This window comes from Saimiri boliviensis, chromosome 7 (assembly GCF_048565385.1).
Source record: "Saimiri boliviensis isolate mSaiBol1 chromosome 7, mSaiBol1.pri, whole genome shotgun sequence".
Taxonomy (NCBI): Eukaryota; Metazoa; Chordata; class Mammalia; order Primates; family Cebidae; genus Saimiri; species Saimiri boliviensis.
The window spans coordinates 29,427,765-29,442,691 of NC_133455.1; the positions used below are offsets into that span (position 1 = coordinate 29,427,765).

Genomic DNA, 14,927 nt, shown 5'->3' on the forward strand with positions numbered 1-14,927 from the left:
ATTATTCTGCCATTGGATATAGAGAGCTCTCTTAACCTCAAAACCACTCTGCAAGGGAGGTAGTTTTAAGTTTACTTTACAAATGAGCCAACATCTCAGTGCAGTTAAATGACCTATCCAAGGCCACTTGGGTAGTCGGAAGAAGAACCAGGGCTCAAATTCTTTTCTAGTCTACTCCAGAGCCTCAATGCCCCAGCCATACCCTAGGCCAATCAAATTAGCGAGTTAATTTTTTTTTAATGGACACATATAATTGGACATATCTCTGGGGTATATAGTAATGCTGTGATACATATAATGTATAAATCAGTGTCATTAGCATATCCCTTGTCTGAAACATTGATCATTTCTTTACGTGGTTTTCAACACAAATCAGTGGTTTCAAAGCTGTCCAGTGATCCCAATTGTGGTCAAGGCTGTGAACAGTTGGTTTCCTGTCCCCAGGCACAAGCCACTGCCCCATTACATGCGATTCACCATCAGTGGTTGGCACCAGCTGCCGAGGCCCATTCAGACTGCAGGAACAGGAATCTCTCAATAGCCCATGCAAGCCTTGCTAGCCCCCAGCAAATTCCCTTCTTCACTTGCCTGTGCAGATGGTCCCGTTCCCTTGGAATCCTGCTGCACACTTGCATGAAGGTGTACCATCTGTGAGAATGCAGCTGCAACGAGGAAGGGCAAATGGGGTTTGCAGAAAAGTACACCACCTCCCACCACATGACTCACAACGCCCCTGCCCCCATGAGACACTCAGAGGTCCCGCCTAAGGCTTGGGAGAGGAGTCCAATTTTAGCTGCCTGTCCACCACAGGCAGTTAAAAGTGTACCCATTTATCAGGCAAACTACAGCATATATAGATATAGGCATTAGTTCAGGAATAAGAAGGGTAGCCACCAAACTTTAGAGAGCCACAGATGTGTTAGAAGCCATGCTTCACGTATTATTTTGTGTCATCTACTCACTATCCAATAGCCTCTAGCAAGTGGGCATTATTACTATTCCCATTTACAAACAAAGAATCTGAGGCTTTGGAGGAATTAAACAAGGGACTCAAGGTCATGCAGTAGTGCAAATGACAGAGGCTGACTTTGAATTCATGTCTAACTCCACTACTGGGTACTGAATTCATGAAGCCTCTCTGGAAGTTAAGATTATGAAGCCAAGTTATGCCTTTCTGTGAGTCAGGGACAAGGTTTATGGAGACGGAGGCCCACTGGGTTTCCTCAGCCTCCATGAAAGAATTTTGGTGGCTTGGACTGGGGTAACAGTGAGCTTTTTTTGTCAGTGTGCCAGGTAAGTCAGATGGCAGCTTGCTGGAAAGCCTGGATCTGGCTAGTTGATGGTGATATTGATATCTCTTCAGAGATATTTTTAGTTTCATGCTTAAATTTATCCTAAGCCCTCAGAAATGGTGTCAGGAAACAAATCCCCTGAGGATAGATGAGGGTAGACCTTACTGGGGGGAAAAATCCCTTTGCATTGTTCCCAGAGGTGGCTGGGGCACCTACTTGGCACTGGTGTGGCACGTCCCATTGCAGTCATCTTTTTTGATCACTGAAAAAGAGAACCAGTTGCTGTCTCAGTCCTCTTACTAAATGTCACCTGAGGATTTTCTTTTAGTACTTTGTGCTTGGAAAAGCTACCTTTTTGGAAGTGACAGGCATATAAAACTATGAGACCATGTCAATCCTTTTTTATACTGGCTGCCATGAAGCTCAAAGCCAAATCTGAAGGTCAAATACATTGATGGTGTCTTCTGTTGCCAGGCCCTGTGCTAGGTAGTAAGGATGCCAGGGTGAATAAAACTTGGAATTCTCCCTAGAATGTGAGCATGTGCTCTTACGGTCTGGGTGTTGATGTGTATCCCTCTCCTGGGTTTTGTTTTTCCATTTTTATTTGTGTTTCTATGCTATTCTTTCTAGTTTATTCCTAATTTTAGTCTTTCCTGTTTTTTATCATTTTATTATGGAGAGCTATAAACAAGCAAAAACTATAATTATAAATAAAAGATGTTTTTGCAAGTATAGAAAATCAGGGCTTTGTACACAGCAGGTACAAAATATAATTTGTGAATTAACATGTAAGTTTCCTGGACACAGCATAGGTTGCTGCTCTTGGATGCCTACCTAACATATTTCATGACAGGATAAGATCCAGAAAGAAGTCACTAGAGATGAGGAAAAGAATACTCTTAGGCAGGATGCTCATGCTAAGAGCTTTTGGGATAGAAATCTTACCAGTCCTGGCTGAGTCATACGGGAGGTCCTGAAACAGAGGCTTGCAAAAGTGGCCTGTTTCGTGTCAGAGGGAACATTTTCAGACTCAAATGGACTGGAATGGAGGCAATTTTGTGCCTGTGTCTAATTCCTCGAGACTAAACAATCTGTTTCTATTCTCTACCTATCGGAATTTCAATCAGGTTTTATGTCTTCTCTGGAACCTGGTCCAAACTTTTGAGCCAACTTCAATTAATTGATAGCAGCTTTATGGTGTGCTACTTTAAGAAGGGTTAGGTGCCCCTAGCTGGTCTCAGAGGGGGAGAGTGCCATATACATATATTTTTTTGAGGCAGTCTCACTCTTGTCACTCAGGCCAGAGTGCAGTGGCATAATCTTCGCTCACTGCAACCTCTGCCTCCCAAGTTAAAGTGATTCTCCTAACTCAGCTTCCCGAGTAGCTGGAATTACAAATGTGTGCCACCACACCCAGCTAATTTTTGTATTTTTAGTAGAGATAGGGTTTCACCATGTTGGCCAGGATGGTCTCAATCTCCTGACCTCATGATCTGCCTGCCTCAGCCTCCCAAAGTGCCGGGATTACAGGCGTGAGCCACTGTGCCTGGCCGGGAGTGCCATGATTGATTATTGATGTCTGCTGTGGGCTTGGGAGCAGTGAGTTTGCACACAAAGAAGTTGTCTTTCTTGTTATAGTCTACAGGCTCTTTGCTTTGTACTCTATGCTACAATTTTTGCTGTCTTTTACTAAACATTTGTTTCCTTTTCTAGACTGGAAACTTCCTGTGTAGAGTGTGCACTGGAGACAGGGATGGGAGATAAGTCTGGAAAACTGGGTGAGTGTTCATTGGCGAATAGCCTTTGTGCTCCATCCTGCTAAGGAGTTAGGAATTTCTTCTGCAGGCAATGAAGAACCACAGCAAGTTACCAAGTCTTGGGGAGGGGTTGGGGTGAGAAACATGATCTGATCTATGTTTTGGAAAGTTCTATCTGGCAGTAACGTGGAGTATGGAGTGGAGGAAGATAGGACAGGAAACAAAGACTCTGGGGCTACTGGTGAGCGGGGAGGAGGAGGAAGAGATAGACTGAGAGATGTGGAGACATGAGTAAGTTAGGTATGTTAGTGAGGGACAGGGAGGCATGGAGGCTGAGTAGGGAGGTTCCTAGACTGGGTGACCTGGTACATGAGTAGTGGAATCTTTCTTCAGAGTAGAAAAAGCAGGAAGAGAAGAGAGTCTATTGTATTTATTCTGGGGATTCACCTAAAATGTCCTACTGTTTATATGACCCCATTGCTTTCTGCTTCCCTCTCCCAGGTTCTCGGAAGCCTGACTCTGTATGCTGACATTTGACACCTGCTCTAGGATATTTCTTTGGCTTGGGACCATTCAGGCTTCCCAGTTCAGCTTTTCAACTAACCTTCCTTCCCAACGCCTTGCTGCTCACCATTAAAAGGCAGCTGCATTTCCTTGATTTTTGCATTGCCTGGAGCTTTGGGCAAAGATGCCCCCTTTGTCAAGGCCACATCCATGGAGCCCCCTCTAGGCCGGCAGGCACTTGTGATCTCCTCCCCAGCTCCCATCCCAGAAGAGGGGAACCTCTGGTATCTGCTTCCAGGGGTATTCTCTTCACTCCAAAGTCAGAAGGACGCTCCTTAAGTGCAAAATGTCATCCTATTGCTCCCTTGTTGAAAACTCTTTAACGGCTTCTGTTGGCTTTAGTGGAAAGTCCAACCTCCTTAGCCTTTCACTGCCTGGCTCCCGCCCACTGCTCCAGCCTTTTCTCATCAACACCCCCTCTTACAGTCCTCTAATTCTGCAATTGTTTGATTCCCTAAATGTGTTGAGCTTTCCCCATGTCTTATGGTATTCCAGGTGCTTCTTTCTGCCTGAAATTCTCTTCCCTTTGATCACCCTCACCTGAAGCACATTCAACACGATCAACGCGATCAATGTGATGTGGTGGGGTTGGAGGAATGGGCCTTTCAGACGCTGTTGGCAGGAAAATAAATTGCTGTTTCCTCTGGCGGACAACCTGGCAATAAGTAGCAAGATCTTTCCCCAGAGTACCAACCCCTGACTCACAAATCTCATCTCTAGGAATTTGACTAAATGAATATGGTTATTGTAGCAGTGTTTGAGAGAGCAGAAAACTGGGTCAAAAAAGTATAGCATGGTCATTCTGAAACATTTTGTGGAGATTAAAAATTAATGAGTTTTTTAATTTTATTCACATGGAATGATATCTATATATATTGTGAAGTGGAAAAGGAGGTTACTAGACAGTATGTAGAGTATGATTCCCTATATATATGTTTATATACCTAGGGAAAGGTTGGGAGCTTAACATAAAATACCAGTAATAATTCTTTCCTGCCTTGGGAGTATGAGTAATTTTATTTTCTTCTTTGTTTTTCTTTATTTTATAAACTTTTTGCTGCAAGAAAGAATACGTTTATTGCCAGAATAAGTAATAAAGGTGCCATTTCTATTTTAGAAAGAAAAATGTAGCTGCTGGGAAGCAAAGCTTAGAACAGATTATAAATACTGAAGGGCTCACTCTTACCTTCATCACAGTGCACTCCTCGCCAGCCCACATCACAGTCACAGGAGCCATCTCCCAAGAGTCCTTGGTTGCATCTCCCATGGACGCAAGAACATGCTAAGTGGAAAAACACCTGAAAATCATCAGATTCTAACCCATGTTCAATGACTCATTTGTCATTTACTAGCTTTGCTTTATTGCACTCAATTCTTCAACCTACTTCTAAGGAATCATATTATTTAATGGGAGTCTTGAGTCACAAAAAGGACAGGGGTGCAGGAGGCAAAATCTAGCAAGTTAGCAGGTGAAGTAGCTCTAGCTTCAACGAAGTGGCTCAGACTGCAGTTTTGGGACAATGCAGCATTGAAGATCTGTGACCCAAGCAGTGGGAGAGTGTCCGCAGTCAAGGTTACCTGAGGATCCAGGTGTGGGGCCCCTTTTTATGGAACCATGTTTGCCCTCTAAGAGAGGACTTCAGAAAGAAGCCCATTTGACACTGGGTTTAAGTCTGGTGTGGCAGTGCTTTCTTCAGTTACACAGATGAGCCTCTTTGAGAACTGGATGAAAGCTACAGATATCTTTCCCCTAAAAATGCATTCAGCTTTAGCAGTTTGCTGGACCCCATGAGGGTCATCCACAGATCCCGGTTTAGGAACTCATGCACAAATGCAAGCAGATAACTCTTTCAAATAACACAGGAAAAAAAATCAACATTTTATTTCCTACTAAATATTATATGGCTCAATTATAATGATTCAGTTATATGTTAATTGTGTCCGGCTTAGACCAGCTGAAGAGAAAACAGTGATAGCCAAGTTAAATGTATGGTTTTTAGTACCAGGTAGAATAATACTTTGTTAGGAAACCCATTCTCCCAAGTCAATCCTCTCACAGCTGTGTGTTCCTGGACACAAGGAAATCCGGATGTGAGAATACAGATGACTTGGCTCAAACAGATCACTGTTTTTGCAAAAACGACTTGAAGCATGTCTTGCTGCTGGTGAAACAAGAGAGTGATTCTCAGGTAAAGAAGAGCATGACCTAAAAGCAACGCTTTGGAGTCAAGAAAAGTGTACGTTCAATCCTCAGTTCTGCAACTCATCAGGTGTAGCCTTGGGGGAAATCATTGAACCTCTTAATACCCTCATCTGTAAAAGGGGCATAGCAATACCCAAGTACCTAAGGTTCCTGTGTGGATTCAATGAATAATGTGTAAATCTGTTTTTCAAACTATCAAGCAATGTCCACAATGGAACGTTTAGCCATGACGATTAGTGTGCACAGGCAAATACAAAAACGCATTTGGGCTGGGAATGTCAATGAACACATTGGAAATGAGTTGGTAGGTCCAGGTTAGTGACTGAAAATGTTTGGGAACACTGCAAATGCAAATGACAACACAGATGTTCTTACAATTCACAGTGATAGCAGCAGGTGGGATTCCAGCCCACCTTGGGGGACAGACCAGTTAGGGAGCATGTGCGGGATCACTCTTTCCCCCGCACATTCCTGGTTGGTTTCAGCAGCCCAGGAGCCTGCATGGAGAGGAGGGTGCTCACCTTGGTCACAGTGGATGCTGTACTTGCCCTCGGTGCAGGTCTCGCACACCGTGCCTTTGAAGCCGTCCCCACACTCACACACACCTGTGCCGTTCACGCCATCCAAACAGATGCCATTACCAGAGCAGACGTTCTGGGCGTTCCCTGGACAGGCCTGGCACTGGGGGCCAAAGAAGCCAGCACAGCATTCTCTCGTCTGAAACAGAAGGACAACGCTTGACAGTGCGCTTCCATTCTCCGCTGTTGTCCAGCCTCAGAGTAGAAATCTTGCTGTGGGGACTTCATGTGCACCTTGACCTCACACGGAGTGGGTGAGAGGGATGGACGCAGGACCCTCTGGGGACTGGGTGAGGCTTGGCAATTTCTAGGGGTGCTAGAAACAGGACCGAGGGCTCCACTGAGGAGGTAGGAAAGAGGGAAAGGAAAATGGCAAGTCAGAGAAGAGGATGAAAAAAAAAAATGAGAAAGGAGGCGGGGCAGCAGAAGAAACTAAAGAATAATACCTGTGATGCTGGAGGGTGGGAGGATCAAGGGGCTTCTCCATCCCAGACCCGGGCCCCGCCCCTTCACATTGATGTTATTTCGTCTCCTACTGAAGATGAGGAGGCCTCTGCAGGTTAGGCTTTCGGCATTTTACAAACCAATCTGTTGCTGTTCAGGGAAGCCTTGTAGAATATCTGTTTGGGTTTGCCTTGCCTTTATTCTTGAGTGCATTAAGACACCAAATCTCCCCCACCTCTATGCTCTGCAGCCTAAGGGCTGGATCACCTCGCCTCTGCCCAGATAGGCAGAGGTGATGTCTAGTCCTCCGGGAAAGGAGCAGGACAGGAAGTTATAATGACTTTTCCTGCAAATTCCACAGGAACCCCTCGAGGTACTTAGCTTTGGGGTGCTGTTTTCTCAATGACCAGGTACACCTTATATTTATTTTGTGAGTGGCCACTTTGTCTCTTTTGCTTACAGGCACACTCACAGAGCTACCTTCTTGTGACAACAGGGTGGTCCCATTAGCCTCTCAGACTCTCAGGTTTTTCTTTTTTTTTTTAAATCATGCAATTGAATATGGCAGCTTTTACCCATTTTCTAGATTACAGGGCTGTTCTGAGTTTTACTGCTACCACTACTACATTGGATAACAATGATAATGCAGGTAACAAGGAAGAGGAGATGGCAGAAAGCAGACATGCACAGGCATTGTGAAAAGGATACCATAAGATGGATTTTCCCAGGGGTGCCGCAGTAGTTAGGGGGATTCAATTACTGTACTCACAATCACGGTTCTCACACATATTGGCTGGCACCCAATAAACGGGGCTCGTTTTCCCATGAAATACATGGTATAGATGCATCTCTTTATCTCGTTATCCTGTGAAATATTAATGATTACATCAACTCCTAAGTTAGGAAGAAGTTTTCCAATCTCTGAAAGCAAGTAGGTGGGTGATGCATTGCTGTTTCTCTGACTAGAATGTTGGAGGAAGGGAAGGTGGTGACTTGTTGGCAATGCTTCATAAGCAAGAAAACACAAAAACACAATGTTGGCTGCCAGAATGCCAGGTGGCAAAATCCAATAACTATACTTTAAAGTAGTACTCCATGGAAAGAACTTTTCCTTAGAATATAAACTCAAGTTTGCAAGAATTGTAGAGTAAACCAGACAAAAATGTCCTTTCAGCACTGTACATTGATTAAACTGAACTTTGGTTTCTGTTGATTTATTGATCTATATTCTGCCTTGGTTCAAGAAAGGATTAAGGTGGTGTACAAAGATCATCTTATACAAGATTAAATTAAACCTCAAATGAGAACATCTGTACAATTGTTAGAGATTAAAATTTATCATAAATATATTTAAAATTTATTATCATACATTTATTAAAAACCATTATCACGCTGTTGAAGGTGCATGAATATTGATTCTTTGTAATGTAATCAAAAGTAGCTTTTACAATAAATAGCTACAAGAAACATAGATCATCTGCCTCCCCCATATCTGCCATCTGTTTCTTTGAGAAAGTTAGTTGCAACTTCAACTATAAAAGGAAATCAGGCAGGTGGAATATATCCAGGCTAGACATGATTTTGGATATAGACTCTCTTCTTTGATCAGGTTTCTTACTGCTGTTCGCAACTGGCTACTGGGATATGAAAGATGTGGAACATAAAAATGACATTCTGGGCCGGGCGCGGTGGCTCACGCCTGTAATCCCAGCACTTTGGGAGGCTGAGGCGAGTGGATCACGAGGTCAAGAGATCAAGCCCATCCTGGCCAACATGGTGAAACCTCGTCTCTACTAAAAAATACAAAAATTAGCTGGGCATGGTGGCGTGCACCTGCAGTCCCAGCTACTCAGGAGGCTGAGGCAGGAGAATTGCTTGAACCTGTGAAGTGGAGGTGGCAGTGAGCCGAGATCACGCTGCTGTACTCCAGCCTGGCGACGGAGCAACACTCCGTCTTAAAAAAAAAAAAAAAAAAGACATTCTGTCCTGTCTTTTGATTCATATGAATCCATTTCTGTTTATTAAATTTTGTCTTGGTCCAAAAAAAATAGATTTAAGATTTTACAAAGATGCATATGACATAATGAGGTAAAATTTAATTCAAACTAAGTGAAGGAATGAGGGGAGTGCAAATCAGGTAATCGTGAGGTTCATTTTCTAATTGGGACTCCTCAGATCTGGAAACTGTTTTATCAAAACAGACAAAATACTTACTAGAGGTTTAGCTCCGAATGGGCAGAGCTGCTTCGTGGAGCAGGCTGTACACTTTCCCTTGGTAAAACACAAAAATAATCAATGCAATTTACTTTAGTGCAAAATGAAGCTGCCAGCATTTTCCAGAACTTGGAACTGAATGTTTTTGAATACGGAATTTAAAATCAAGGAAGATCATCTGATCAGCCTCTTTCACGTTCTTTGAGACAAACACATCAGCTCCTTCAGGTCTTGCACATTTGTATCACATTTCTCCACAATACCCTTCCTACTCTGCTAACTCTTTAAAGTGTGACCTTATCTCACTTAAATCCCAATTCTTTTAAACTCCTATTTATTAAAACCCAACTATTAAGTGAATTGGGCGAGATTCAGAAACTAACAAGGTACCATACCCAGTGCTTCGGAGCACACTGCTCGGCTGAGAGGCTCAGCGTGGAGATGCTCCACGCAATAATATGTGCTATTACAAAACAAATAGCAAGAGTTCACGACCTATTGTAAACTTTTTATTGGAAAAATATATGCTATTTCAAAACAAAGAGCAAAAGACAGAAACCCCAAACCTCAACCTATTCCTAAAACAGGAGGTGGCCAATATGTCTAGTTCTGAACCTGATGTCTACCAGACAGGCTAGTGTGGTTGTTCAGAGTTCCAGCTCTGGGCCAGGCTGCCTACATGTAAACTCCTTCTCTGTCACTTGCTAGTGCATGAACCTGCGTGTATTAGTTAACCTCTTTGGCTCAATTTTTCCCACCTGTAAAATGGGGATAGTAATAGTACTACTTGGTAGGTTATTGAGGGGATTAGACAGGTATAATACATGTACAATGTTAAGAGCAGTGCCTGGCATATAACGAGTGCCGAATGAATGCACGTGGTTGTAATTACTGTTGAAAGGTCCTACGTGGTCCCATGGACTGGCGTGAAAAGGCTCCATTATCACATTCCATAATGCACTGAAATCATTCATTTCCTGATTTTCTCTTCTAGTAGAGCAGGCGTGGCCCATAACTGCCACAGGTACACCATAGTTCCTATCCTTTGTCTGTGCTAGGTATGGCACATTTTCCCTCTGAAGAAAGCCATGGTCCAGAATCCTGCCCAACACAGCACTCCACCTCCCCACCATCCCCACCCCCCAATACCTGTCAGCATTTCCCAGACATACAAGGTACCACCTCTCACACTAGATCACAAGCCCATTGAGGGCAGGGGTCATGTCTTATGTATCTTTGTAGAAGATACTACTACAGCCTGGTAGTTCCTCCCTGGCACATCAAAGATGCTCACTCTGGTTCATGGATTTTCTATTAAGATGCCTTAATAGAAAAGCCTTATGCCTAAAAATTTATAAAAAATAAACTAATACTTTTTAGTCCCATCATTGGCCCTGGTCCATAGAACTTACTCGTACAATAGTAGTGTAATTATTATCACATCTGTTCTTCTGAATTTCCAGAACTTTTCCCAAGCCATGGATCACTCCCTTATCAGTGGCTACATTGGTGTAGTTTATTGGAGCCTCATTTACATAGATCTGTGAACAACAGGGTTAAATGTCACTTTATATGATATTTAAAGAGATATGAGGAAGATAGGAACTGGATGTTATCAGTAAGACAATTGCCTAGGATATATTACAATATTCACCTGGAGATATTACAATATTCACCTGTAGTGGAAAGACCTCTGACCTAGGAGGGGAAGTCTGAGTAGTAGTCTTGGCACCGTCTAGCTGTGTAACCTTAGGCCAATTGCTTTCTCTCTCTGAACTTTTTGTCTTTTGTAAAAGGAAAAAGTTATTCTGGATAATGTCTATGGTATCTTCCATCATGCAAATTAACTGCCTTATGTTTGTTTGAAAAATACTACCCATGATCATTACGTTAGTGCCCACTGGCAAGATGGCTCCATGGGCATGCTCAGTTGTGCTGTAGACTAGTGGTTCTGGAGGTGGTACTGCTTTCCATAACCAAAAACTGAAGAATGCAACTTTTCCTTCAGTATGCCTCCACTTCATGGTTAATGTGCAAACAACCCTCAGAAAGGCTAATGATAACAAGAATAAAAATAACTAAAGTTTTTTTTTTAATGGTATGTTTATATCTGTCTTTGTTTAGTGAGTCCATAAGCATCCAAGGCATGGGAATGAAGTCTGTATCTAAATGCTGCCAAGTCAAATTCAACTTGGAGTTGGAATTTGTTTTGATTTTTAGGGAAGAATACTTTAATGAGTAATCAATGAAAAATAAATGAAGCCATGATTCATTCATTAATATAACTCATATAACTGGAAGCAAAAATGTTCTTTGAAAAATTGGGGTGGTGTGTGTGTGTGTGTGTGTGTGTGTGTGTGTGTGTGTGTGTTAGCAGGGCTGATTTTGGGAGAGGGGAAAACTCAAGTTAAGATCCAATAATTGTTTAACATTCATAAAATGAGTCATATATTATCCCAGAAATCCTCTCTGCAGCAATATTAGAATGACCCTACTAAATGCTTAATTTGAACTTCCACTGAATATTAAAGTCCCTTACGATTTACTTGCAGTGAAATGAGTTTCTATTTGGATGTTGGGATAAATCTGGCTGAACAGAGGAGTTCCAAGGTCTGTGTACATTTGGAAAATTAATGGAAAACCTGACTTAGTCTCACATGGTAATTGTAATAAATTTCCAGAATTCTAAGATGAGGAGCTATTTTTAAATACCAAAAACAGAAGAACATTTGATGTGGTAATACGGTTGATTTGGCATTTTAAAAAGTCTAAATTATTTCCATTCTGAGATCTATCTAGAGAATTATGGATCACATTAAAATTTTGACTTGAATGTGTCTACTCATTTAGAAAGCATTTCTCTACACTCCGATTGTCACAAGAGAAAGTAAATTAGTATCAGTAAAAGCCTCTATTGTATTAATAATTTTTTCTCAAGATAAAAGAATTTCTGCACACATGGAAAAATGAACATTGCAGCTCTAAAATTGATTCAGCTAACTGCATTGGACCTTAATCTCTACATGATGAAATAAAAGATGACAGATACAGAAGCAAAAAAGTTCTCTGTCAATACAATAATTGCCAATCCTGGTAAAACAAAACAGTATATGTAAAAGGGTCTCCTTCAAATTATTACACAATAGGTAGACCTATCTGTGGACAGAGTCTGAGAAAAATATTTGAGGTTAGATTATTCTCGAATCAATGAAAAGTGAGAAAGACTTTTCCCCCTAAGCTGATAAAAAACATTTTACATAAAAATTTACTTGTTATTCAGTAATGATGCCACTGAATGTTTTAAGATCAGACTTTTTAGAAAGGTTCAAATATTATTTCTTATAAAGTTCTGTCATTAAGCCTTCATTTTAGTGTTTAGTGTCTCTTAAATTGTTTTAATTTTTCTTGTGAGAATTTACATTAGAATTATGAGTTTTTCTTATGGAATTTTCAAACTGATCTTTTTACTTGATATTTGAAATACCTGAGTAGAATTTTATAATTGAAATATGTTAAATATTTAGCCTCCTGCATTCTTTCCTATGAACTGTAAACACATTTAAATATTTGGGTAAGATCATGTGAGATCAATGCTGGAATACCACTGTGGTGGCTGGTTAGTCCTAGGACTGCAGTCTCTGTGGTTATAATAATGTTCATACACTTGGCTGCTTGCTCCTATGTATGTCATGGGCTCCTTATACCCCAGAGGCCATGCCACTTCCTGGTTAGGCCTGGATAGGTTGATCTCCTAGGTTCCCTTCCATCCTGGGTACCGCGTGGGAGCCATCTGTTGGGTTTGTTGTACCAGCACTGAAGGATGCCTATGACTGGAGAGATTCAATGCTACAATTTGTTTGGCTACCCTGATCATCTGAAGGCTGGCAGCTGGGCAGGAGAGTGGGAGCTAGACAGTCTGGTTTAGGCTTTACTCTACGGTGAAACACAGACAACTGTCTTGTGTTTGTAAGGCTTATGAAGCGCTGGTGAGATTATTCCAATATGGACGTTGATGTGGTTTGGCTGTGTCCACACCCAAATCTCATCTTGAATTCCCACATGTTGTGGGAGGGACCTGGTGGGAGGTAATTTAGTCATGGGGGGAGGTCTTTCTCATGCTGCTCTCATGATAGTGATAACTCTCCCGAGATCTGATGCTTTTCCACAGGGGAGTTTCCTGCACAAGCTCTCTTTTTGCCTGCTGCCATCCATGTAAGACATCACCTGCACCTCCCTCCCTTCCGCCATGATTATAAGGTCTCCCCAGCCATGTGGGAACTATGAGTCCGTTAAACCTCTTTTTCTTTCCAGTCTTGGGTATGTCTATCAGCAATGTGAAAAGACTAATATAGAAGTGATGAGGGATGCCAGGAGCCAAGACACTCATTCCTGGGTTTTACATAAAAGGACCGCACCTGGTCATTGCGGAGAAAGAAGCCGAGGAGGTAGGAGACACCCAGCATGGTCCCACGATGCATGCCATTGTGCAGGTCATTCTTCAGGAGTTTCTCCTCCAGGACCACGTGATACCGGAGGATGTCCTCCTCCTGGATCACACACAGAATTGAAAGTCAGTCAAGAGATCAGCCTGACAGTTACCCAGCTTCTCCCATGTACTTTCACTGTGGAGATTACAAAGAGGAACAACAGCTTGTCCGAGAGGAAGTTTTGACAGAAGAATCAAGACACAATAGAGATTCAATATGAAAGTGAGTTGTGAAACAGACGGATTCAGAGAAGTTGCAAATTTTCCAGATGGTACAGTTAATAACTCATTAGAGGATTCTAAAACCCAGACTGAAGATACGACAGCTGGGGGTAGATTTTAAAGGTGATAATTCTTTGGATAGAACTGCTGAGAAGACAGAGTCCCCACACCCCAGTCCACCTTTCACCTCTGGGGCATGAGAGGAGCTTCACTAGGATGCTTCAAGGACCTCAATCTGTGTCTCCTGGAGATAGGGTGGCATGTTGGATGGGGTCTGACCCAGGCAGGCACTGCTGATGAGCTACCCCTTGGTGCACTGAGGAGGGCTGTTGCTGTATGGAACAGATCTGTACTTGCATAGTTGGCTTGGGACAAGAATGTGGGTGTTTGCTGTGGCTCAGACATGAGGAGTATCTGAGAGAGCCAACGGCAACCTGGATGGGCAGGCTCCCCAGGGGCAGAGCTCAGGGTGGACTCTGTGGTTTTAGGGTCCTTCCTGCCCTCCTCCATCCCTCTTAACCTTCTTACCTTCTTGACGTGTCTTCCCAACCACCAACCCTTATTACCCCTCTACTTCCAACCTAGTGAAACCAAAATGGAATTTAATGAGATCAGAAAGGGAAGCATTCTGTGGGGAAGGTGAGGAGAAGGCTCCTAGGTGATTGCCTCTCAGCTCCAGACCCACCTCCTGTACTCTGTTTGATGATGCTGGGGCTGAGGCTGTCCCCCACATTTCTCCTTTGCAAGGGGCTCTCTATTAGGGTCTGCCAATGAGCAGCTCTAGAGAGAGTTGGAGGGCTGGAGGCCTCACTCCTTCCTGTTCTCTCCCTGTTCCTACTGGCATCACCAGCCTCACTCTCTTCCCTGCAGTGGCACCTGAATCTGCATGGCAGTTTCCTGTCACTCGCAGAGCCAGCTTAATCCCGCCCTCTCCACTTATAAGACACCAGCCAGACAATGCCTGCTCCTGGAGGTCTGGGTCTTGGACCCACAGAGACCTTCGCCACTCATCCAGCCTCAAAGACACCAGCACCAGCTGAAAAGTGACCCCTTCTCAGTGGTCTCTAGGTTTATACGTTTTAGTAATTCCAACCTCCTCCCACTGTACTCCTAGCCTTAGGGGTCATAAGTGAATCCTGCAATTGCTATCATTGTGATATTGCTCTC

The 14,927-nt window shown here is 42.9% G+C and overlaps 1 protein-coding gene across 1 annotated transcript in view; it reads right to left on the reverse strand.

Moving 5' to 3' along the window:
* Window positions 1-14,927, reverse strand: part of STAB2 (stabilin 2) — a 176,864-nt gene that overhangs the window by 56,916 nt on the left and 105,021 nt on the right. The window contains exons 34-41 of the mRNA XM_003929622.4: window positions 13,468-13,599; window positions 10,465-10,593; window positions 9,053-9,109; window positions 7,608-7,703; window positions 6,338-6,533; window positions 4,800-4,895; window positions 1,509-1,554; window positions 589-662 (exon numbers count right to left, since the gene is read on the reverse strand). Coding sequence (XP_003929671.3) covers window positions 589-662; window positions 1,509-1,554; window positions 4,800-4,895; window positions 6,338-6,533; window positions 7,608-7,703; window positions 9,053-9,109; window positions 10,465-10,593; window positions 13,468-13,599 — 826 coding nt within the window. The remainder of the gene's footprint in view (window positions 1-588; window positions 663-1,508; window positions 1,555-4,799; window positions 4,896-6,337; window positions 6,534-7,607; window positions 7,704-9,052; window positions 9,110-10,464; window positions 10,594-13,467; window positions 13,600-14,927) is intronic.